We start from the raw sequence: 23,910 nt of genomic DNA, 5'->3' as shown, positions 1-23,910 counted from the left end.
ACTATATATAAATGCAAAAACTGAATATTTACTTTAATCTAAGTGTCACAAATAGCAAGGCCCTAAAGAATTCCGTTAGGTAGAAGTTTGGTAAATTGGTATGGGAAAAGAACTAGGTAGAAAGAAAAAGTACTAAATTGAAGAATTCAACACTACATGTGATCTATAATAAAAAGAGTTTATTTGGAGCTAATATAGATTTAATACATTAAATTTTTTATGATACATTCCATTAAATAAATTCAATAATGTAAAATTATAATTATCTCAATTTCACACAGTGAATTAAAAAATCTTAAAAAACAAAAAAACTGATAAAAAAAAAAAAAAAAATATTGCATCAAAAAAACTATGATGCATTCCATTAAATAAACTTAACAAATTATAATTATAATTATCTCAGTTTCACACACTGAATAAAAAAATCTTAAAAAAATGTATAAAAATAACAGCATTAAACTACATTTCATGTTTAAATTTATAATGAATTATATAAATATCATTAAACTCATCATAAAATTTAGGTAAAGAATTAAAAAATTAAAAAAAGGAACAACTCGTAAAATTTAATACGGATAATAATTACCTTTTTAATTTTGGACAATCTTTTACACTATTTAACGAAGGAGGAATTGCACACTATGAATCCTTAGTATCATATCCACGTTGGAGAGGGAAAAAAAAAATATCCCAAATTTCTACCACTGTTCTATTGATTGGTCCTACTGATGGGGATGAACAAAAATGAGTCTAATCCTATATCCAATATAATTCTATGTATAGTACTCAAAACTGTCAATGTAAAAAGTGTATGTATGTATTTGGGGTAATACATTGAAAAACTGAAGGCACTATTCTTTCTCTTGTACATTTCACTTGATTTGTCTGTAGATCTTCCAGTGTACCATCCACCATAGTTGTAACTTTTAGTGCCAATAGTAACCCAAAAATGTCTTTGCACTGTCCACACTGGGGAAATAAGGTGGTTCAAAATATATATGACGTAGGGCATCACAAGCACCTAGATATGATGGACCCTTCATTTCAGTGCTACCCATGGTTGTTACTACCAGCTGCTGATACGAGAAGAAAAACCTTTTCACCGCGGCTTCTATTGCCTGGAAGGCCAACAGAACATGTATTGTTGCAACATTGTAAGCACCTGAAGTGTTATGTGAGCGCAGTCCATGTGAATGAAACAAATGCATAAGTGCCTCCTGGAGTCTTGGTCCACCCTTTGGATCAGCCTCAACACCGATGACTTTGGGCACCAGATGCCTTAGTTCCTTGCATGCATTTGTAAGGTCTCTAAGGGGGGCAGACCGAAGGCAATATGCACCTGCAAGCGTACTAGTGCTGCTAATTGCCAACTGGTGTTTAAGGCAAAGGAAATCATCTGGGTCCATCACTAGAAGCAAATGCACAATTTCTGTGAGCATGTTCCACATCCTTTCAACCATCCAACAGTCTGTGGATGCTCCTACGAAATCCCCAGAGTCTATTCTTTCATATACTCTCTGCAACAATTCTTGGCCTACAAATACCCACGCCTCAAAGATCTGGAGGACATTGCAAAGTTTGGCATCTTCTAGATTATGGCACTGTTTATGTTGTTTTAAAGAGTGCAAATATCTTGGCTTGCAGATTCTATCATATTCAAGAAGAGGCTTACCTGACATATTTGGTTCCCCCAGACCTAAAGTGAAGGGAGTCCTCTGCATATGGCCTTCAATGGCAAGCCATATTCTAGAAACCATAGCTTCAGCGCTTTTCCATGTACCCAAACGAGGAAGTAAGCTCTCTTCACTTGTTCTGCTAACCACAGGTAAAGCACCAGGTCTCTGCCATACCTCATGGAAAACTTTCCATGAGAGAACACCACTACTTACTGACAACTGAAGAGTGGGAACCTGCTTGTCATTTTCACAAATCATTGAAATCAACTCAATCTCGGAACTAATTAAGGATTCAAGCCTTCTCTTCCATTCCTCTTTGTCAATGTAAGTCCTTGTGTCACAGAGGACAGACGAAACAAACTGAAAAGTAATCTCCAATGACTGTAAGGCAGCCTTTACCAACCCCTCTCTAGACCAACCAGGCCATTCCTTGAATTTCCACATGGCACTGAGCTCGGGGAGATGCACATACTGCTCGTAACCCGCACACTCCATGGGGGAGGGCTCTATGGATTCTTCAACAAAGGCAAAATAGGATGCCATTTTTTTACAGGACATATTTTTTCCCTGCAAACATAACGAGGAGAGTAAAGACACTAATGCTCTCCATATACCATAATCTAAAAAGAACAACATAATAATAGAATAAACACTAAAATTTTGAAAACTGGATTACATCATACAAAGGTAAATTATTTACTTAATTTATATAAATGGTATTATTAGTGAGGTAAATAAATATAAAATCATATATAAACATATAAGTTTAGTTATATTAGGTGGAGATAACTAAATATATAGATATATAAATAAAATAGTAAATTATTTAATTTTTAAATAAATATATCAATAATAAAAATATATTTGTTAATTTATTAAATAAATAAATAAATATAAAATTATAAATTAATAATTATAATAGTAAATTCCTTAATAATAACATGTTTAGATATCTGGGGTGTTGCAGCCAACCAAAAACTGTGCAACCTCATTGCTGAAGTTGTTACAGTTATGGTGCAACAAACTATATGTTTCAGCTGTATAGCGAGGGCTTATTTCTTCCAGGAATTCTTCAAACATTTCCATCGGGACGTGAGTGACACCCAACTCAACCACTTTCCACGGTTTTCCATAAGGAGTTTGCCCTGTAGGGCTGTGTTGAATACCACCCCCAAAGTAATACACCTTCCCATAAACTACCACACCGGTATGCCAAATTCCTTCAATGGCTTTTCCAAGAAAACTAGTTGAGAGTTGACGAGCAAGTATTCAAACACTGTATTTACAAAAATAAAATTTTTGAGATTTTTACCCAAATCCAAAATTCACTATAATAATAACATGTTTAGATCTTTGTGGCAATTGGATTGGATCACTTTGTGGGATATACTCCAGACAATCGAAAGGTGAAAACAGAAATAAATTTTAGATTCCATGGATTAGTTCTGTTTTGTGATTAAATTTCCTGTGAAATTATATTTTTAAGAGTATTGAGTTGATTTTGAAAATGGACAGCTTCCGTCTCAACACCAGCTATTGTTTGCATCTCGTTGGGTTCAGTTTTATTAGTATGTATGATCATTATAGCTCTCTACCGTTCAAATCAGCTTCTTCTTGCATACTACCGTTCAAATCAGCTTCTTCTTGCATACTAATACTAGTCCAAATCATAGCTCACATTTTTCCTCTGAACACAAATATGAGATCACTTCAAAACTTCCACGATGCATGCATCTATATGTACATGTCTTATGACTTTAAATTCTTTTCTGATCTTGAATCTAGAATATGCTTGTTTGCTTTGAGCTAAACTATTTCAATGGGGCTGAGTCAATTTACTGATATGTGCTACAGAGAATAGTTACCGTTCTGCTAAAGTTTTCAGTGCCTTGTCCTGGAGTTGGTCTTTGAAATCACCTCTTGTCTGCAAAGATACTGTTGGATTGCTCAACACTGGTGAACCTTACTCACAGGGAAGCCATTGCGCGACCTTGGAGAGACTTTGTGCTTGGGAGAAGAAGCTCTATGAGAAAGTCAGGGTATTTGTCTTTCAACTTGACCTCTTTTTCCTTATTTTCTTGATCCCATATATTGAACGGCTGTTTTTGTACTTAAATATTGTTGCCCACTTTACTCATACATAGCGAATGAAATCATCTGTTAGGTTTGCAATGGCCAACAGTGCAAAGCCATTTTTTAGCAAATCTTTGCTGTGGAATAAATTAAGAAGCTGAATCCAGAGAAATTACACTGTTCTGATGCAAGATCCTGAGAATATTCAGAACCTTTTAAAATCAAATAGAGAAGATATTAAGACAATTTTTCTATCTAAATTAGTTATAGCTCTTAAAGATTTGTTTAAGGACACCAGCATAATTCTTCATTTTTTGCTTTGATAGGCATGGCTTGTCTGATTGTATGTAACGGTGGTTAATTTTTACCAGTTATTTTTATGGCTTCACAGAACAGAGAATCTGCAAAGATAACGTTACAGAAGAAAATGCGACTGTTGCGCAGTCAGCAATCAAAAGGTTATGAAGAAACAAAGATTAACAAAATGAGAAGAGATATAGAGATGCTGCAATGTTATATACTGCAAGAACGTGAGGATGTAATTACAATTTCAGCATCAATTTTGAACCTGAAAGAGAACCAATTGTACCCACAGCTTGTTGAGCTTTCAGAAGGGTAAAAACGAACATGTGACGCCTATGAGTTTTACTGCTTGTTCAGTTTACTGTTCTTGATATTGCTTTGTATTACTATTCTCGTTCAGTTGATTGCTTTGGATATGCTGCGTTATCTTTTCCTTGTATTTGGTGGTATTTAAATATTTTAGAATTCTGCCTGCTAAATTGTTGATATATAGTGAACATGTATTTTCAATTCTTGCTAAGAGTATATGTTTCTGCTTGTGTTAGAGATTAGGAAAAGCCTTTATGCTCACATACGAGTGCTGTCATTCAATATCAGTACAAATTAAAGCGACCGAAACCAGGAAAACTGTAGTAGAAACTTTAAAGCGACCGGATCCAAACCAGGATAAGTGAGGCGAATCAAAAGGCCTGATCAAGGAACAGCAGCACTAACCTTGCAGACCGCTGCTCTCGATAACTAGTGGCCAGGTGCTCCAGGTCTGCGCTGTTCCGAATTGCCGAAGGTGCTCCAGGTCTGCGCTGTTCCGAATTGGGGAATTGAACTGCAGATAATCTCCCGGGACTTTGAAGGCCGGAGGAGGTTGGTGAGCTCTCCCCTCCGGCATTAATCCTGATGCCATCAATACGATGTGAGGGATGTCCTGGGAACTGCACCGGCGGCGGATCCATACTTCGGCAGATTTACTTCATCAATACAGGGCTTTTTGCGGGCAGGTCGGAGGGCTTTTTGCGGGCAGGTCGGAGGGGTATGATCGATGCCGTCGATTGCTGTCGCCGGGCTCTGACACAGGTACCCCCATAGCATTAACTTTGCTATGGGGGTGGAAATAGGAATTGCCTTGAGTAACGGCAATAAATAAATCCTAATAAACCCTATGCTATTGGGTCATGAATGCAGTTTAAGAGTACTATGATGGGACCTCAAGTCGGCCAGCGATTGCCTAGCAACTTCACCATACATGCATGGGCATGTAACGGGACGCCAGCCCTCCGACCGGGAAATGACTCCAGCCTCCACCGAAAAATACTGAAGCGACCGCTGGATATTTCAGCAACGTCGAAGAACGGACAAGCCCATTTATTTTGGCAATTGTACAGCTCCGAAGATTTCTTCGCAGATAAGCCTTCAATGCTATCTCCGTGCCCAAAAATTCAAATGCGTCTTCCGTGCCAAGAATTTCACAACAGACGGGTGGGTGCCCAAAAATTCAAATGCTTCTTCCATGCCAAGAATTTCACAACAGAATGGTGGGTTAGGACAATCTTGAAATGAGCTCATGGCGCACGACAGACTACGCCTGTTGCAAATGCCAAAACTCCATGGCATCGAGCTACCTTCCACTGATGCTGTGTGTTCCGCTCTCCAGACATTTAACACTTCTCTGCACCACAGTTGCGTGATACTATTGTTACTTCAGAGGACTCCTCCACACCAGCGGGACTACAATAATTTGCAACACACGCTCTTTTTGAGTTCGCGTTAATGCAGGGCAGATTGCAGCGTCTTTAGAACTATAATCTCAGCGACGGCCTCAATGAATTGAGCTTACGGCAGCAACTTTATATTCTCCTACTGTGATGGAAGAGGGGGTAACTGGTTATTTATTCCATGGGAGCAGCTGGTTGCGCACTGGATTCCAATTAATACATGTAGCTATATTTTGAGCGTTTCATTATAGTAGCTATATTTTGAGCATTTCATTATGTAGTGATATGTGTATAATAAGAGTTAGAGCCATAGAGTGTAAGAGTTGTATCTGTTTACGGTTAGAGAAATCGAGTTTGCTATCTCGACCTGTAAGTAAATACATTGTTCTCACTCAGACTATCTGTTGAGAAATTCTTGGCACGGAAGACAGAATAATACGGTCCAAGAATGAAGAAAGCTGCAAGAACTTGCATCTCTTCCAAGTCCTGACATTGTCATTTTATCCCTATGGTTCGATCCGTGTGTACTTGAAACTGTAACAACTATTTGTAAAAGATACTTCAAAAATTTTGTTTTGATAGGTTAATGTTAATTTGACCTGGCTATAACTATAGTCTCTATGTTAACTTTATGTTTGTAACTATAGTATCTATGTTAACTTTATGTTTATTTGATGCGATGCATAATATGAATGACTATGATTTTTATAATTTTCTTTTTACTAAAATGCACACGGTCAAGCTATTTTTTTAATTAAAATGCACACGGTCAAGCTAATTTTTTTTTACTAAAATGAACACGGTCAAGCTTAAAAAAAAAATGGTTATATTGAAGGGAAATATTTTTTATTGATATTTTGATGGTTGAATATAAATATGTTATTGTTACTAGTGCACTTGCTTACTGTTAGCATGATAAGTATTAAAATTTTTATTTTACTATACATGTTATTATTGCCTAATTTAAAAAATATCATAAAAAATAAATAAATTATTATCAAAATTATATATAATTTTTTAATTAAGTAAATTTTTAATAGGTAAATAGTTTATGTGATAATACTATAGATAATTATTATGATTTATCAATATTATATTAAATAATGTAAGAAATGTTAATATGATTATTTTTTAAATTAAGTTAATTTCTATATTTACTATTATGAATATTTCAATATATTTCATAATAAAATCTCTACCACTTATTTCATAATTAATGAAAAGTAAATTAAAATTATAAAAAACTTATTTTAAAATATATTTATAAATATACCTTGATTATTATTATTTTATCTTTTACTTATTATTAAATATTTTGTAAGAACAATTCTGTATTTTTGGATTTAAATTTTATTGTGCATTCATATTATTAATCGACATTTAAGACTATCCAACAAAGTATTTAATGTTACCTATATATTTAGTATATATTTAGGTTATCGTGAATAAAATTTTATTGAATACTTTTTACTAAAGTGAATTATGTTAAAGTGGCTGAACTTCGATGGAGGGAAAATAAAAAAACTACTTTTTGGTCAGGAATACACTTTTTGTTTAAAAGATATTGGAATTATTTTTTTTACTAAAGTCAATTTTGTTAAAGTGGTTGAACTTTGATGGAGGGAAAATCAAGAAACTACCTTTTGGTCACGAATACACTTTTGGTTCAAAAGACATTGGAATTTTTTTACTAAAGTGAATTCTGTTAAAGTAGTTGAACTTAGATGGAGGGAAAATCAAGAAACTACCTGTAACATCCCCCATTAATATAAATATTTGTTTTTTACTGCAACCAAACAAACTATTACTTTTTTTTAAATTATAAATTGTTCTTAAATTAAGTTATGAGAAGGAATTTTGCAGTTATTAGTAAATGATGTTTCTTTTGATTAATTGGTTAAATGATGTTTCTTTTGATTAATTGGTTAAAAGAAGCAGTTACCTGTTCCAAGAAAGAAAACTGAATCTTGAAAAGTATTTGAAAGCAAATAGATGAAGAGGATAGGGGTATCTAAGATCAATAAGAGGAAGTGTTGAGGTCAGACAGTGATGTTAGCTATGTATGTTTGGTTAAGACCATATAGTTGGATATACACTTAGTCTCATTTACTGGCATAGTTAATCTCACGGTAGAGAGTAAAACAAGTGCAGGCTGGATATACACTTAGTCTCGAAGAAGAGAAAGAATTCCCTAGTTCACGGATATTCCCTAGTTCAGGGATAGCACGGGGGAGATTTACTGGCATAGTAAATCTTATGGTAGGTAAGCAATAAACTGAGATAAGTTAAAATATGTTGGGAGCTACAAAATCATATAAGTGATATTCTCTGATTAAAGATTAAAATTGCGTAAATTAATAACCCTTATTCTGAGTTGTTAATTGATTTAGAGTTATCAAATGAGTTAATTGCTTAAAATTGCGTAGATTAATAAGTCTTATTCTGAGTTGTTAATTGATTTAGAGTTATTAAATGAGTTAATTTTTTGGTCAGTTGATCCTAGAAATCATATCAGTAAGGTATCTTTTAATAGAAGTAAAGAATTATTGTCAAAGCTATATGAATAGTAATTACATAAACAAGAAATAGAAAAACACCTTCACTACTTAGAATGAAAATCATAGTAAATATCAACGAAATCATATCACTAAGGTATCTTCTAATAAAAGTAAAGAATTCTTTTCAAAGCTATCTGAATAGTAATTACATGAACAAGAAATAGAAAAATGCCTTCACTACTCATCGCGGTAAATATCAAGGAAGACAACAAATATAAATCCATGAAAGAAAAGCATGATTATGTATTATAAACAGATAAGTTCAGTTGAAAGAATTTACAAAAGATTTCATTCCATAGAAATTTCTAAGTTTGAAAGACTCATAAAATAAATTACCCAAAGGAAGTAAATTATCTTCCTTAAAACAGAAAGAACCCTTACAGGGTTTAGTAATTTTTTTTGTATAAAACAAAAAACAGGTAAACACCAAAATTTCTCTGATTAGCTAATTACAATAAAATAGGTATCTAGGTCGCAAACCTTAGTTGTTTACAGATTTTCCAGTAGATTCTGGATCTAAGTAAGATAGCACAGGTATTATGAAACTATCCAACACCCCTGAGGGATTCCATGCAGACTAGTTACCTTACACATGATTAAAGCTTTAGCATTCAAACTCTATGCAAAAAAGAGAAATTGTATATACGAAATCAAGGAATTCTGAATTCTGAACTATTGCCAGACTCGACATGGAATGTTATGACGTGTTTTACTATTACCTAGACTAAAGATCAATCCATCCTTTGCCATATTAAAATCATAGACTTTTCCAAAAGGAAACCAAGAAAGATCTGGACATTTTTTGAATACAGAGCTTAATACGATATATTCAAACGCTACTGTAAACCTGTGGAATTATATCAACAAGCTATTATGAATCAAAATCTCGAGTAATATGATTATGCACTGCAAAACTGCCAAAATATATATGGGATAAGATGATTATTTTTTATGAAGTTGGCAATAGAGTAATGAAATACAAACTCTAAGGATATAGGATGCAATTTGAAGGATTAAAAATGAAGGAAGATAAGGATGTATCCAAAAAATTTATTCAAGTGGAAGAAATAGTGAACGTTGTGAGAGTACTTGATGAAATTATGAAAGACTCATGTATAGTCCAAAAGGTGTTGATATCTCTCCCAGTAAGAAATATTGTGAAAGTATCAACTATTGAAGAAGTGAAATATATTAACACATTGATGTTGTATCAACTACATGGAACATTGATAGTCTGTAAAACACAAACTTCAAAACATAGATCTACATCAAGGGAGTTTGTGTTCAATGCTGATAGGAGGAACAAGGAAGTACCATAAGACTATAATTGTGGATATAATGAAGATGAGGTAATTTTTATCAAAAAATTGAAAAGAGTGTTATGAAGAATTTGGTATCCACGGATAAATATTAATACCCTAGATAAGTAGCCATATCTATAACAACAGTTTAAAGTACTCTAACCTTTTTCTATAAACAATAAATAAGGCAAAGAGAATGAGAGGACCTACTTGTACTTTCGTTTTCCTCTTGTCTCCTTTGTATCAGTTTTGTCGCTCCTTCCTGTACCTAACACGCTTGAGAAGTACTTGTAAACATCAAAAGAAGACAAAGAACCAATCTAAACAAAAGATCTATTGATTAGAAGTAAATGGAATTAAATACATTCACACATATAAGCATCACATATCACGATAACCATATGGAAAAAGGTGTAAATACTTTATTGAATAACAGGAAGAATTACAACCATGAAGCCTGATTCGAAGTCACTCCTCCAGCTTTGGTTCCATCCACATCACATCATAAGCATGACATTTTGGCAGCATAATGATACTTACAATAGTCTCAATTCTCAAATTAACATTATCTCCTTACAATTCATCAAAGTCCAACCCCTTGATCACTTAGATGAGTGCTGAATTTATAGGAATATGGAAGAGGTTTTGTCATCAATGAGGGTACTTAATGACTTTCCATACTTAGAATTAGTTCCATGGAGGAAGGGATGAGAGGATAGGAGGTATCTTAACTCATTCCTCATCCATTTTCGAGCTCATAAGAGATGATAAGTGCGGGAATATTCTAGAAGGCTCCAGAAGATAAGAATATTCCCCAAAACCTATGTGAATTTCACTCAAACTCGCCCATTACAGGTCAAAGAGGGCCTAAGTGCTCTGCATAGCACCCTAGCATAGACTTAACTGCTTTGCAGCGCAACCTTGCACGGGCCTACCTGCATTGGTCCCTCTAGAGGTCATTTCAGGATGCCTTCAAGCCATGAAACTGTCTAGGAAGGAGGCATTCAAAAGGTTGACTTGTTTAGGGCATGTAGCCACTGAAATTAGGGTTTGATGAGCCCTAAAACACTGATCTGGATGATGGGAGTGATGTGCCCAAATGGATCTATAACAAAGAGGATCCAGAAAGTACAAAAGTAAGTTACTCTTCAAATGCTTTAATTCTGGTGAAGTAGGCCATTATGCATCAAAGTGTTTTTACAAGAAAGAATAGTGTGAAAGTGATCTTAAAGAAAGGAATAAATATATGAAAAAAGAAAGAATAGAAGTTCAAAAAGAAGATTTCTTATAATCAAGATGATAACAATTCTTTAGAATATCAAGATAAACAATGCTCTGAAGAGGAAGAAACAATGAAAACAACGAAGGAATTTATGCTCATGGCTTTGGAAAGTTTAGATGAAAAATAAAATGAGTTTGATGAAGAAGAGGTACAAGTATACATAGAGGGTTATTGGATTAATGCATTACTAAAAATCCAAAGGCTCGGTAAAAAGAACAAAAAACAAAAAGAGATGTTTGAAAAACTTGAAAAAGGAAAAGATGAATATGACGATTCATCACTTCCTCTTCTAAAATTGACTTAATAGAAGAAAATAAAGTTGAAGATACATTATTACAATAGTTTAAAGAGAAAAACAAGGAATGTGAAAAGTAAGAAAAGGAAAACACCTCCCTCATAAAAGAATTAGAAAAAGCCAAGGGTCAACTAAACCATAATTTTTTTTAAGGGATCCAATAAACTAGATGAGATTCTAAGTATTTAGAGATCTCATGTCATCAAAATAGATCTCGGCTACAAAGAAGAATCAAACATTAAGAAAATTTAAGAGAAAACCCAATAAAATATGTAGAAGTGGTCATAGTCACTAATGCAGCCAAATAAAATCAATAACAATAAGGGAAGGCTTACAACATGCACTGAAATAATCACATGCAGCAACTGAAAGAATAGCTACAAAAAATAAAGGTAGAATATAGAAAACCATAACAACATCAACAATTAATAAATCACAACAACAATTCTAATAGCTACATAGAACGAGTGACAAGCCAACAAAGAAATAATTTCTTTTAGAGAGAAGATCATATAAAATTTAGCAAATTACACCCACAAATGCAATTTTTCCTTAGGTACCAAAATATATTTAATGGTTACTATTTTTCTTTTATGGGTTTTGGTCATAAACATGTATATTGTAGAGCTTATCTCGGAAGAAATTAGTTATGAAATAATGGAAACAAATTCTATAAATCACATATAAATGACAAATTTTTAAATTCACATGAAAATAACTCCTCATATTAAACGAACTCAAGAAGAACCAAAAACCTAGAGAAAGCAAAAGGATAAGAAAAAGGAAGAATGTGGCATTATATTGTACATCCAAAATCAAGGGAGCCACTGGTATGTGGATAGTGATTTCTCCAAGAATATTAGTAGATATAGAATAAATTTCCTATCAGTGAATGAAAAAAAATAGGAAGTGACCTTTTAGGAAATAATGCATTAGCAAGAATCAAGGGAAAGGGAATAATATATTTGGACAATGGAAGAGGTAAAGCCAAAATATTCTCTTTGTAGAAGGACTCAAAAACAATCTTTTAATTGTGATCCAAATGCGTTCAAGGGCATGATGTTACCTTTGATTCCAAAGGTTTTGAGAAAAACAAGCAAAGTAATATCAAAGGGTGTGAGGTCCTCAAACAATTTTTACTCACTCAAGGAAGAAAATGAAAACTGCTATCTTGGAAAGCTTGATGAGAGCTTGATAGTGGCACATGAGACTTGGCCACTTAAATTTTAAGTATATTATGAAGCTCAACAAAAAGGAAGTTGTAAGAGATTTTTTAAAAGATTATAAGTCAAGTAATACCAGCTGTAAATCATGTCAAATTGGCAAGTAAAATTGAGTTCCTTTCAAGTCCAAAGAGAAAACATCTACCAAGCCACTTCAAATTGTTCAGACGGACTTATGTTGTCCTGCTAGGATGGAGGATCCAAGTGGTGAGATATATTTCATGATGATTAATAATGATTATACTAGACTTAGGTGGGTTGTATATTTAAAGGAGAATTCTAAAGCACTTGAAAATTTTAAAATCATTAAGGCTATGGTTGGAAACCAAATTGATTGCAAATTAAAGTGTGTAAGATCCAAAATATGTGTAGACTTCACCACAAATGAGTTCAATAAATTTAGTGAATAACATGGTATAAAGAGATAATTCACTATAACTAACACTCCATAATAAAAATGGTGTGGCTGAAAGAAAAATCAATCAGTACAACATCTGGAAAGGCCAATGATGGATGAAATAAATATACCAAACACTTTTTGGGATGAATATGTTCTTACAAAAATCCATATTTTGAATAAAGATTAGTTTAGGCTAAAGAGTGATAAGACACCATATGAGCTTTGGTATGGAAAACCAATCATAATAAACTACTTCAAAGTCTTTGGAAGTAAGTGCTAAATCAATAATAATGATGACAATTTGGGAAAGTTTGATGTTAGGGATGATGAAGGAATATTTTACGGATATTTTACCAAAAAAAATTGATACAAATGCTACGACAACCAAAATTTACTAGTCCACTTGATTAGGCTAATAGTGAAGATGAAGTAAATTAGGCTCAAGAATTAGTAGAAATGCAAGAAGAACAAATAGATTTCTCTCATGCAAAAGCTCCCTTAAGGCACATACAAAAGCATCATCCTACAAATAAGATTGTTGGAGGTAAAGAATTTGGTGTTCAAAGTTGGAGAAAGTTAATGAATACCTCTAGTCAAACACATATTTCTATGTTGTCTATGATTAAAACAATTTTTTTTATTGAGATAGCCAAGATGAGAATTGGGTAAAGTCATGAATGAGGAACTTGATCAAATTGAGGAGAATGAGATTTGGGAATTGGTTCCAAGACCATTAGATAAAACTGTCATTGGTACAAAATGGGTCTTTAGGAACAAATTGGATGATAATTGAAAATTTGTGAGAAACAAAGCCAGATTGGTAAGCAAGGGTTATGCTCAAGTTGAGGGAATATATTTTGAGGAATAATTTGCTCCTACAACATGATTAGAGGAAATAAGGATGTTTCCAATGTTTACAAGGTCACAAAAAATTCAAATATATTAGATGGATGTAAAATCAACCCTATTGAATGGTGAGCTTGAAGAAGAAGTCCTATAGTGCTGCCACTGCACTTTAACCTGGGTGATAACTCGTTTCTATAATGTTACTTCTCTTCGATCTAGTATAAACATAGGTTCAACGAAGAACTCGCCTTCTGATTCAACTTGAACATAGCAACAAAAAACGTTAAGTCTTTAACCAGTTTGTTTAATACATCCTTAAAGAAAAACCACACACAAACACACACACACACACATACATATATTACCTGAATGTCTTGCCATTTGATTACATCATTAGCATCATATTTAACATATTTCTTAAGTAGAGAGACATGGAAGATATTGTCTACATGAGTGTGACTGGGTAAGGAAAGTTAGTAAGCCATTGGTCCGATTTGAGCCAGGATTTGAAAGGGTCTGCAAAATCGGGGTGCTAATTTAGCACACCCGGTCCATTGCAGGGTGCTTTTCTTGGGTCGAACTTGAATGTAGACATGATACCCTACTTAGAATTCCTGGAAGCTCCTCTTCCGATCGGGAAAAAAAATTGACGGTCCTCAACAACCTTTAAATTGATTCTTACATTTTTCACCATTTCCTCCATCTCTTCTAACATGTCCGGTCCTAACAACAACTTATCATTTCCTTTTAAATGTTTGATTTTGAAATCAAATTCACTCAAGAAATCTACCCAACGAACTTGCCTGGCATTTAAAGTTGGTTGTTTGAAATTATTAATCAGAATATGGTGGTCAGCCATCAACAAAAATTTATTACCTAATAGGTAATTACGCCACATTTTTAAGGCGTGAATGATCGTTGTCAGTTCCAAATCGTATGCTGAATACTTTTGTTCATATTATTTAAGTTTTCTAGATTCATAAGCCATCACTCTGCCTTCTTGCATTAGTATGCCACCCACAACTTCCTTACTATCATCCGTACAAACCACATATTCCTTGTTGGGATCAACAATTCTCAGAATAGGTGTGGTGGTAAGAAGATGTTTGAGTTGATCAAAGCTCCTTTAACAGTTGGGGGTCCACCTGAAAGCTTTTCCTTTCTTTTGTAGAGAGGTAATAGGATATGCCACTCTAGAGAAACCCTCCACCAATATTTGGTAGTAACCAGCTAGGAAAATAAATGATCTTATATCGGCTACATCCTTTGGCAGCAGCCACTCCATAATGGTTCTTATTTTTTCTGGATCTACCGCAATTCGTCCTTGGTGATGATGTGTCCCAAGTATTGGATTTTTTCCTGAAAGAAATCACAGTGACTGTACTTGGCTTATAGTTGATGTTCTCTTAGGACCTGTGGTACAATGCGGAGATGCTCCTTATGCTCCTCCATGTTTCGAGACTAGATCAGTATGTCATTAATGAAGATTAATACAAATTTATTTAAGAACTGATGGAATATGCTATTCATGAGACGCATGAAGGTAGCTGGGGCATTAGTTAGCCAAAATGGTAAAACCACAAAGTCGTAATGACCATAACGCATCCTGAATGTAGTTTTTGCAATATCTTCCTCCTTTATCCTAATCTGATGATACCCAGAATGGAGATTGATCTTTGAGAAGAAGGTTGCACCCTTCACCTGGTCAAATAACTCATCTATACGGGGAAGGGGGTATTCATTTTTAATGGCCAGCTTGTTTAGATAGTGGTAATCCATGCACATCTGCAGGGTTCTGCCTTTCTTTTTAACAAATAATACTGTAGCTCCCTAAGGGGATACACCGGGGCAGATATACTTCTTATCAATAAACTCCTGGAGTTGCATTTTTAATTTTGTTAATTCTAGTATGCTCAATTGTTAAGGTGCTCAAGAAACTAGGGAAGCTCCTAGAATTAACTCAATGGTAAAGTCTATGTCTCTTTTTGGGCGTAGACCTGGTATTTCTTTAGGAAATACATTTGGAAAATTTTGTATCACAAGTATATTCTCAAGGGATAGAGATTTATCTTTTGAGTTAGCATACCCTACTTGGATGGCATAAACTTGACAACGTTTTCTGATGCATTTGGCTAACTAGGAGGCTGTTATAGGCCTTAATTGCAGAGGTTTCTACACACCTTGAATTTCATGTCTCTCCCCTACCTCATCTCGGAAGTTAACAATTTTTGTCTTACAATTTATGAGGGACCAATGTTTCTCCAACCAGTCCATGCCTATAAGAATGTGGTATGACCCCAGGGGTAACACATTGAAATCAACTATAATAGGTTGACTAGATATTTTTAAAGGAAAGTTGCTTACTTTAGACAAAACTCTTCCTTTTTCTCTTGTGGCTAGCTGTACTAACCATGGATTTTTAAATTTAACAACTTGTAATTTAAATTGTTCCACTATCCTAGGACTAATGTAACTTAAAGTGGCACCGAGATCTATTAAAATAGAACAGATCTGGTAAAAAATAGTACCTTCAAATTCAACCATAGTAGGTTGAAATTCTACCTGATGATCTTCCAACGTTGCGTTAATTTTAGGAATGCTCCTAGCCACTTCTCCCATAGTATATACCTTTGAATTTGAGAGATGTGATCTGCTCCCTTGCGGTGGGGACAATTTTTTATGTAATGCGGGCCTCCGCCTCCCCAACACTACACAAGTGGTCTGTTAATAAATTCATCTTCATTTCTGCCAACCTGTTCATTTGTCATGGTTTCACCTGGTACTTTAAATCTGGGTTTATTCACATTTCGGTTAGTTTGTCCTTTATATGAGCCTTTGTTGTTGATGCCCTTATTCCCCTCGTGGCTAGGAATATATTTATTTCCCTTTTTATCAGCCCACTTTTTGCTCGGGTCACCCTTTGGTTTATTTTTTTGATAGCAGATCCGTGCTTTCCAAATGACTTCGTCCATAGTTTTTCGGTTGTCGAATTACAGCCTTTCCTTCATGACCAGTGGACGACTGCTGATAAACCGTTCTACTTTGGCCTTTTCTTCATGAATATAAGGAACATACCACAATAATGAAGTAAATTTTGTTATAACTCATCCATGGTCATTTGGCCCATGTGAAGATCATGGAATTCTTTTTCTTTCTCATCATAAAACCTTTCGGTTAGATATTTTTCTTTAAAAAAATTCTGGAATTTCTCCCATGTTATATTTTTCTCATTGACCCCTCGGATGGTTTTTACCTCCTCCCACCATAATGTAGTTTTCCCTTGAAGTTGGAAAATGGCCACACAAGCCTTCAAATTGTAATCATACTCGTACAGCTCGAAATACTTATTCATGTTAATTAACCATGCTTCCTTCGCCTCTTCTTGCTCTCCATCGAAGAGAGAAGGCTTGATTTTCCGAAACTCTCCTTGGAGTTCAATTTTCTAATTTTTCTGAGTCTTATGATCGGACACATTACCTGATTATTTTTCTTGGTTTTCTTCGCCTCCCCCCATTTCCATGTTTTCAGTTCAGAATTCTTGTTCCCCGGTTGTATGGCCACAATCAGGGTTGGGAACTAGGGGTCGATGATTCTGTCTATCCGATAGTCTTTTTAGAATCTTTTCTTCTTCTTGCATCAATATTTTGTTGTCTGCCTGGAGTCGAGCCATTTGACCTTTCAATTCTTGTACAGTCTTCCAGAATTCTGTATTGGGATTTTTTAACTCATCCCCCAGTTGCACCCAGACCTTAGGATTGCCTTCCTGAAAAGATGTTGGTCCTGTTCCCAATATGGAACTATGGAGTGGATTCCCAGTTCGCCTCATATTGACTTTGGCTACCTCCTACGTGCACATCATCGAGATTGTTATTTCTTACTCCAGAGGTCTCAGTTTTGGAAACCTGAGTTGCTCTGATACCATATGTAACACATCTATATATATATATATATATATATATATATATAAAAGAAAGTATATTTTTCTTTGTTTTACTATATTACTAGAGTGCTTACTTTATTCAAATCTTTACATGTTAATAGCCTAGTTATTTTTATAACAACAAAAGACAACTATCATAAAGCATGGATATAAATGTCAGTTTAAACCTTAGTAATCATTTTTCACTTGTCTCATAACCCAAGGCAGCATTATACACATGCGATATCAATTAACTTATGAATAGCAATCGTTTCATATTAAATAAATTTGATACTTTCTGTAATTGGCATTTAATAAAATAGATTTCGTTTCTTAAGAGCTCGCCATCTATTTAAGTCCTATTAATGGCCCTGGCTATCCTGGCCTAGGTGGTGTACCGTCATACATCGCATGGGCCATGTTAGGTCCCTATACTACTAGTGTAACCCCTTATTGTTATTAGTACAACCCCCTTATTATATTGTTGTGCCCATGTAGTCCCCATATTGTTATTATTGTGCCCCGTAGAAACCCACTATTGTTATTATTGTGCCCTTACATTATTATTATTAGGTTGGCTCTCATTATATTATGACTCCTTATACTCCTATAGATAGAAAGGAGGTCTTGTCATTTGTATCATCTAAGAATTGTTCATTTGTGTAATGTAAAGGAGGTTTCCCCTCAAAGAGGCTTATTTCTAACGCATTCATCTATCTTTTATATCTTTTTGTGAGCTGGTTTCATAACATTTGGTATCAGAGCTCTGGATTCTAGGGTGTCACTGTTCCAAACAGGGCATCGTGGCATTTTCGCTATTAAGTTTTCACTACAAAGTTTCAGAAGCTAAAATAAAACCAATTTGAGAAGAAACCGCGTTGAACCTCGCATCCAAATTTCAGATCTTGTCTCACTATATTTTCAGATATATGATTTGAGGAAGTTAGGCTTTTGTAAGCTCCAGAATTTCATCTAAAAAACATCATCGTGGCATTTTCTCTATAAAATTTTCTCTACAAAGTTTCAGAAGCTAAAAAAAACCCATTTTAGAAGAAATCGGTCTGAATATTGGATCTGAAATTTAGATATTAGCTCGCTATATTTTTGGATATATGATCTGAGGAAGTTAGGGTTTTTGCAGACTCCTGAATTAAATCCTAAATAGGCGACCTTGGGAAAATCATCATAACGTTCTCTCTGAGCATCAGATTGAAATTTCATCAGAAGTTGTAGAAAGAGGACAGACTGTAGTGTTTTTTGTATCGGTTTCAGGTCCTAAGGTTGAAACAATGACACGTCGCACTCCGTACAAGTGCCCTCTACTGAACCAGTCTATAATTAGGTCATCGTGGGAGATTTGACATAACTCTTCTTTGCAGAATCTAATCTTGATCAGAATTCAGGGGTTAGAAAGAGCACTCAGAGGGATACTTCAGGATGCAATTCTAGAACTTGGAGATTTGAAATTATAGAGTTACATTCATTTCAAGATCGAGCTCCTAAAATCAAGAAAAGGTGATATGAGGAAGTTTGATGGAAATGATCCGATAAATTAGATACTATAGATGGAGCAATATTTTGATCTACATGAGGCGCAACTGTTACAAAATGTACGTATCACATCTTCATATTTAGAACCAGATCAATTTTTATGGTATAAAGGCCTTTGTTCTCGTAAACCACTTGTTACATGGTCAATTTTCATAGAGGAAATGATATCACATTATGAGGATACAAAGAGCAACACCTTCTTTAGCCAATTGCTAAATCTCAAACAAAAGTGTTCAATGGAAGAGCACATTGAGGACTTTCAAAAATTGAATATAAGGGAAAATGATATTCCAAAAAAGCAAAGGATTGATGTCTCTATAGGGACTTTAAAGGATAACATTCAACATGAGGTTCATCTTTGGGAACCTGATTCATTCAAGAAGGCATTCACACTGGAAAGAAAAGTGGAAAGAAAAATTATGGAAACAAGGAAGTCTACCCCTCACAACTATAAAGATGGAAGTGTTATTTCTCCTAGCCTTCCACAACCTACAAGGGTGACACCACAACAATTGGAAGACAAAAGAGCAAAAGGGCTTTGTTACAATTGTGATAACAAATACATTAAAGGTCATAAGTGTGTTGAGAAGAAATTATTTTACATAAATTGTGAAGAGGAGGAAGAAAAGGATCAAGAAATATCAAAAGAAGAGGATATACACCAGGAACCAACCCCAGAGAAAGAAGAAATAATTTCAACCATATCTTGTAAAGCATTGGAAAGAATTACCACTTCTCAAACTATCAAGATTGAAGGACATATCAAGACGAAAAAGGTTCAAGAAGTGAAAGATCACATCGAGCATCAAGAAATTAATCCGAAAATGTCTTGTAATGTATTGGCCAGAATTATCACTCCTCAAACTATCAAGATAGAAGGACATATCAAGAAGAAAAAGGTAATAGTGTTGATTGATTCGGGCAGTACCCATAATTTTATTCATTGTAAGATAGCCAAGGAATTGAATTTCTTCTTATATCCAACACTAGAGTGTCAAGTGATGGTTGCAAGTGGAGGAACCATAAATTGCTTTGGAAAGTGCCATAATATCAAGCTATCCATGGGAGAATATGTATTGAATAGCCCAATGCTTTCTATTCCAATGGGTGGTGTTGATGTTGTACTAGGAGTCCAATGGCTACAATCCTTGGGTACAATAGCTTTTAATTTTCAAGAACCTTTCATGAAATTTTGTGCGGAAGGAAAGGAAGTTGAATTAAGGGGTATTGCAGGGAAACCGAGAAATATAATTAGCTCTAATGGTATGACAAAGCTTCTAAAGAAGGAACAACGAGGCGTAATTGTACAATTATGTTCGATAGAGGTTCCCACATCGAAATCATCTATTTCTCCAGATCTCAAAAAAGTCTTAGACAATCATTCAAAGGTATTTCAGACTCCCAAAGGCCTCCCACCTATTCATGATCATGATCATGCTATTCATTTGATTCCAGGAAGTGTTCCTCCAAACATTAGGTTGTATAGATATCCCTATACCCAAAAGAGTGAAATTTAACGTATGGTTGCAGAAATGCTAGAGGCTGGTATAATTCAACCTAGTCAAAGTTATTTCTCTACTCCAGTAGTATTGGTGCATAAGAAGGATGGATCATGGTGCATGTGTCCAGATTATAGGGAGTTCAACAAGCTCACTATTAAAGATAAATTTCCCATTCCTGTCATTGATGAATTATTGGATGAATTGCATGGATCAATTTACTTCACCAAGTTGGATCTTCATTCAGAATATCATCAAATCAAAATGAAGACCGAAGACATTCCGAAAACAACATTTAGAACTCATGAGGGTCATTATGAATTTTTGGTCATGCATTTTGGCCTTACCAATGCACCTTCTACATTTCAAGGTTTGACGAATTCCATTTTCAAACCCACCCTTAGAAAATTTGTGTCAGTATTTTTTGATGATATATTAATCTACAACAAGTCTTGGAAGGATCATGTTCAACATGTTGATAGGGTGCTCAAACTATTGGAGGAGAAACAATTATATGCAAAAAGCTCCAAATGTTTCTTCGAAGTACAAGAGGTGGAATATGTGGGTCATATTGTATCTCATGAAGGTGTTAAGGTAGACCATATAAAAATTAAAACCATTAAGGAATGGAAAATACCCACATCCATAAAGCATCTGCAAGGATTTCTCAGGTTGACAGGGTATTATCACAAGTTTGTTAAGAATTATGGGAGAATAGCAACACCTCTAACAACATTATTGAAGAAAGATGCATTTTCATGGACTCTAGAAGCAACAAACACATTCGAATATCTTAAAGAGGTAATGGCCAAGCACCGGTCTTAGCTACGCTGGACTTCACAAAAACCTTTATTGTGGAACGTGATGCTTCAGAAAATGGAATTGGTGTTGTTTTAAGGCAAGATCAAAGACCCATTGCTTTTGAAAGTCGTCGAATCATAGGAAAGTATTTACACAAAGCTATTTATGAGAAGGAAATGTTGGCAATACTACATGCACTTAAGAAATGGTGAACCTACCTAATGGGAAGATACTTCAAGGTAAAAATGGATCATGATAGTCTTAAATACCTTTTAGAACAAAGATTATCCTCTGAAGAGCAACAAAAATGGGTCACAAAGATGTTGGGTTATGACTTTGAAATCAGCTACAAAAAAGGGAAGAAAAATGTTGTGGCAGATGCTCTCTCAAGAAAAGATGAGGATGCAAAAGCATTTTTGTGCTCCATTTCTATTATCCAACTAGATTGGATAAATGAAACAAGGGATGAATGGAAGAATGATGAAGAAGTGTGGGCACTCATTTAAAAGTTGCAGAAGATCCCAGTTCAAACAATATTGCCAGAACTTGGCGAGGAAGGAAAAATCATATTGGAACCTGGAGTAGTCACAGAAACAAGAACCCGACAACTATGAAATCGATCAATTTCAGATTATCTCATCAAGTGGAAGAACTTACCTGCTGAAGATTCCACATGGGAGGACAAGAACTTTATACAAAAGCATCAAGAGCTACTCAAGCGTTGAGGACAACACTTTTTGAAGGAGAGGGGCATGTTAGGTCCCTATACTATTAGTGTAACCCCTTATTGTTATTAGTACAACCCATTATTATATTGTTGTGCCGATGTAGTCCCCATATTGTTATTATTGTGCCCCATAGAAGCCCACTATTGTTATTATTGTGTCCTTACATTATTATTGTTTGGTCGGCTCTGATTATATTATGACTCCTTAGACTCCTATATATAGAAAAGAGGACTTGTCATTTGTATCATCTAAGAATTGTTCATTTGTGTAATCTAAAGGAGGTTTCCCCCTCAGAGAGGCTTATTTCTAAGGCGTTCATCTCTCTTTTCTATCTTTTTGTGAGCTGGTTTTATAATAGACCACTTGCTGCACCTTCCTTGGGATCTATCTCCCTCATCAATGGCCCTTGTCAACTCGGTTGATAATATGCTTCTCGAGGGTTTTGACATTTACCTCCCGGTGGTTTTGTTCTTGTTTGGCATTCCATTTCTTTGGAACCCCGATGTACTTTGACTCTGCTTTGGTCCAGTGACTTGGGACCTGGTTCATTTGGTTTCTTTGCCTGATGTAGGGGCTTGCTTGTCCTCCAATTCTGTTGCCCAACTTTTGGATTGTATCCGGGCTTGTTTGCCAACTACTTTAGATGCTTGGGCGTGCTGGAGTTCAACTGTTGCGACAGGTTTTTTCATGTTGTTATTCAATGGTGAGTTTTTTTATCAGCTCTTTGCTTATCATTTCTTTGTTACAATTTTCTTATGATGGTTTAACAACTAATCCCTCATTTTTGGTTGGGTTTTACAGAAGCTCTTTCCAGGTGCCGCAACCTCCAGATGGTGTTGATGATGAAACTCTCTCTTCGGCTTCTTCTCCTAGGAGGAAAAACCCACCAGACACTGGGTATTTAAATTACTAGAGTCATTTCTTAGCAGGGTTCTGTGGCCATAGGGCCGGCTTTACTTAGAGTTCTTGATGTTATGCTTAGGAAGTTTTTCCTTTCTCGGCTTATGGAAGCCTTAATCCCACTGTACTATTGGTTCCATATCTACATAAGTTTTAAATGGCTTCGGCCATAGTTTGTAACTCCGGCTCTATTTCTCAGACTGCTATTTCGCATGGTTATTGAAAACTATAGAATGTATGGTTTTGTTTAAATTCAATCTCTTTTCCTCTCTCGAGATTTTGATTCATAATAGCTTGTTGATATAATTCTACAGGTTTACATTAGGGTTTGAATATATCGTATTAAGCTATGTATTCAAAAAATGTCGAGATCTCTCTTGGTTTCCTTTTTAAAAAGTCTCTGATTTTAATATGGTGAAGGATGGATTGATCTTTAATCTAGGTAATAGTAAAACGCCTCATAACATTCCATGTTGAGTCTATTCCTTGATTTCGTATATACAATTTCTCATTTCTGTAAGGCCCTCTTTCCTATTATGAGAGCCTCAACCTAGTATACACTAACAGATCTATTTTCCCGCTGGTTTAAAAGTTAAAATTAAAAGAACTTGTTGGTATTCTCACATAGCTTTAAACATTTAACATCTTATCATTTTATCATAAACAACATAAGTTAAGGTGAGCATTCCATTGATATCAACTTGACAAGAGTAGTCCATGGAAAAATACCTGTTCCGGCGTTTGATGATGATACCTTTGTCTTATAGCTCCAGCTGAACACTCCTTCTGACCGACCCAACCGGATTTTACTATTTTTCTTTTATGGGTTTTGGTCATAAACATGTA

The 23,910-nt window shown here is 35.0% G+C and overlaps 1 protein-coding gene and 1 pseudogene across 1 annotated transcript in view; one reads left to right on the top strand and one right to left on the bottom strand.

The window, feature by feature from the left end:
- Positions 1 to 926: 926 nt before the first annotated feature.
- Positions 927 to 2,219, bottom strand: LOC149198673 (nematode resistance protein-like HSPRO2 pseudogene; annotated as a pseudogene).
- A 3,027-nt stretch (positions 2,220 to 5,246) lies between these two features.
- The window catches only part of LOC149198671 (uncharacterized), a 153,592-nt gene continuing 134,928 nt past the window's right edge, over positions 5,247 to 23,910 (top strand). Inside the window, exon 1 of the mRNA XM_089400333.1 lies at positions 5,247 to 5,581. Within this exon, the coding sequence (XP_089256459.1) occupies positions 5,247 to 5,581 (335 nt within the window). The remainder of the gene's footprint in view (positions 5,582 to 23,910) is intronic.

This window comes from Pinus tabuliformis, chromosome 2_1, assembly GCF_031772625.1.
Source record: "Pinus tabuliformis cultivar Carrire ecotype Pingquan chromosome 2_1, CPIR1, whole genome shotgun sequence".
Classification (NCBI taxonomy): Eukaryota; Viridiplantae; Streptophyta; class Pinopsida; order Pinales; family Pinaceae; genus Pinus; species Pinus tabuliformis.
The sequence above is the reverse complement of the archived record's forward strand: the minus strand, read 5'-3'. Positions and strand labels throughout refer to the sequence as shown.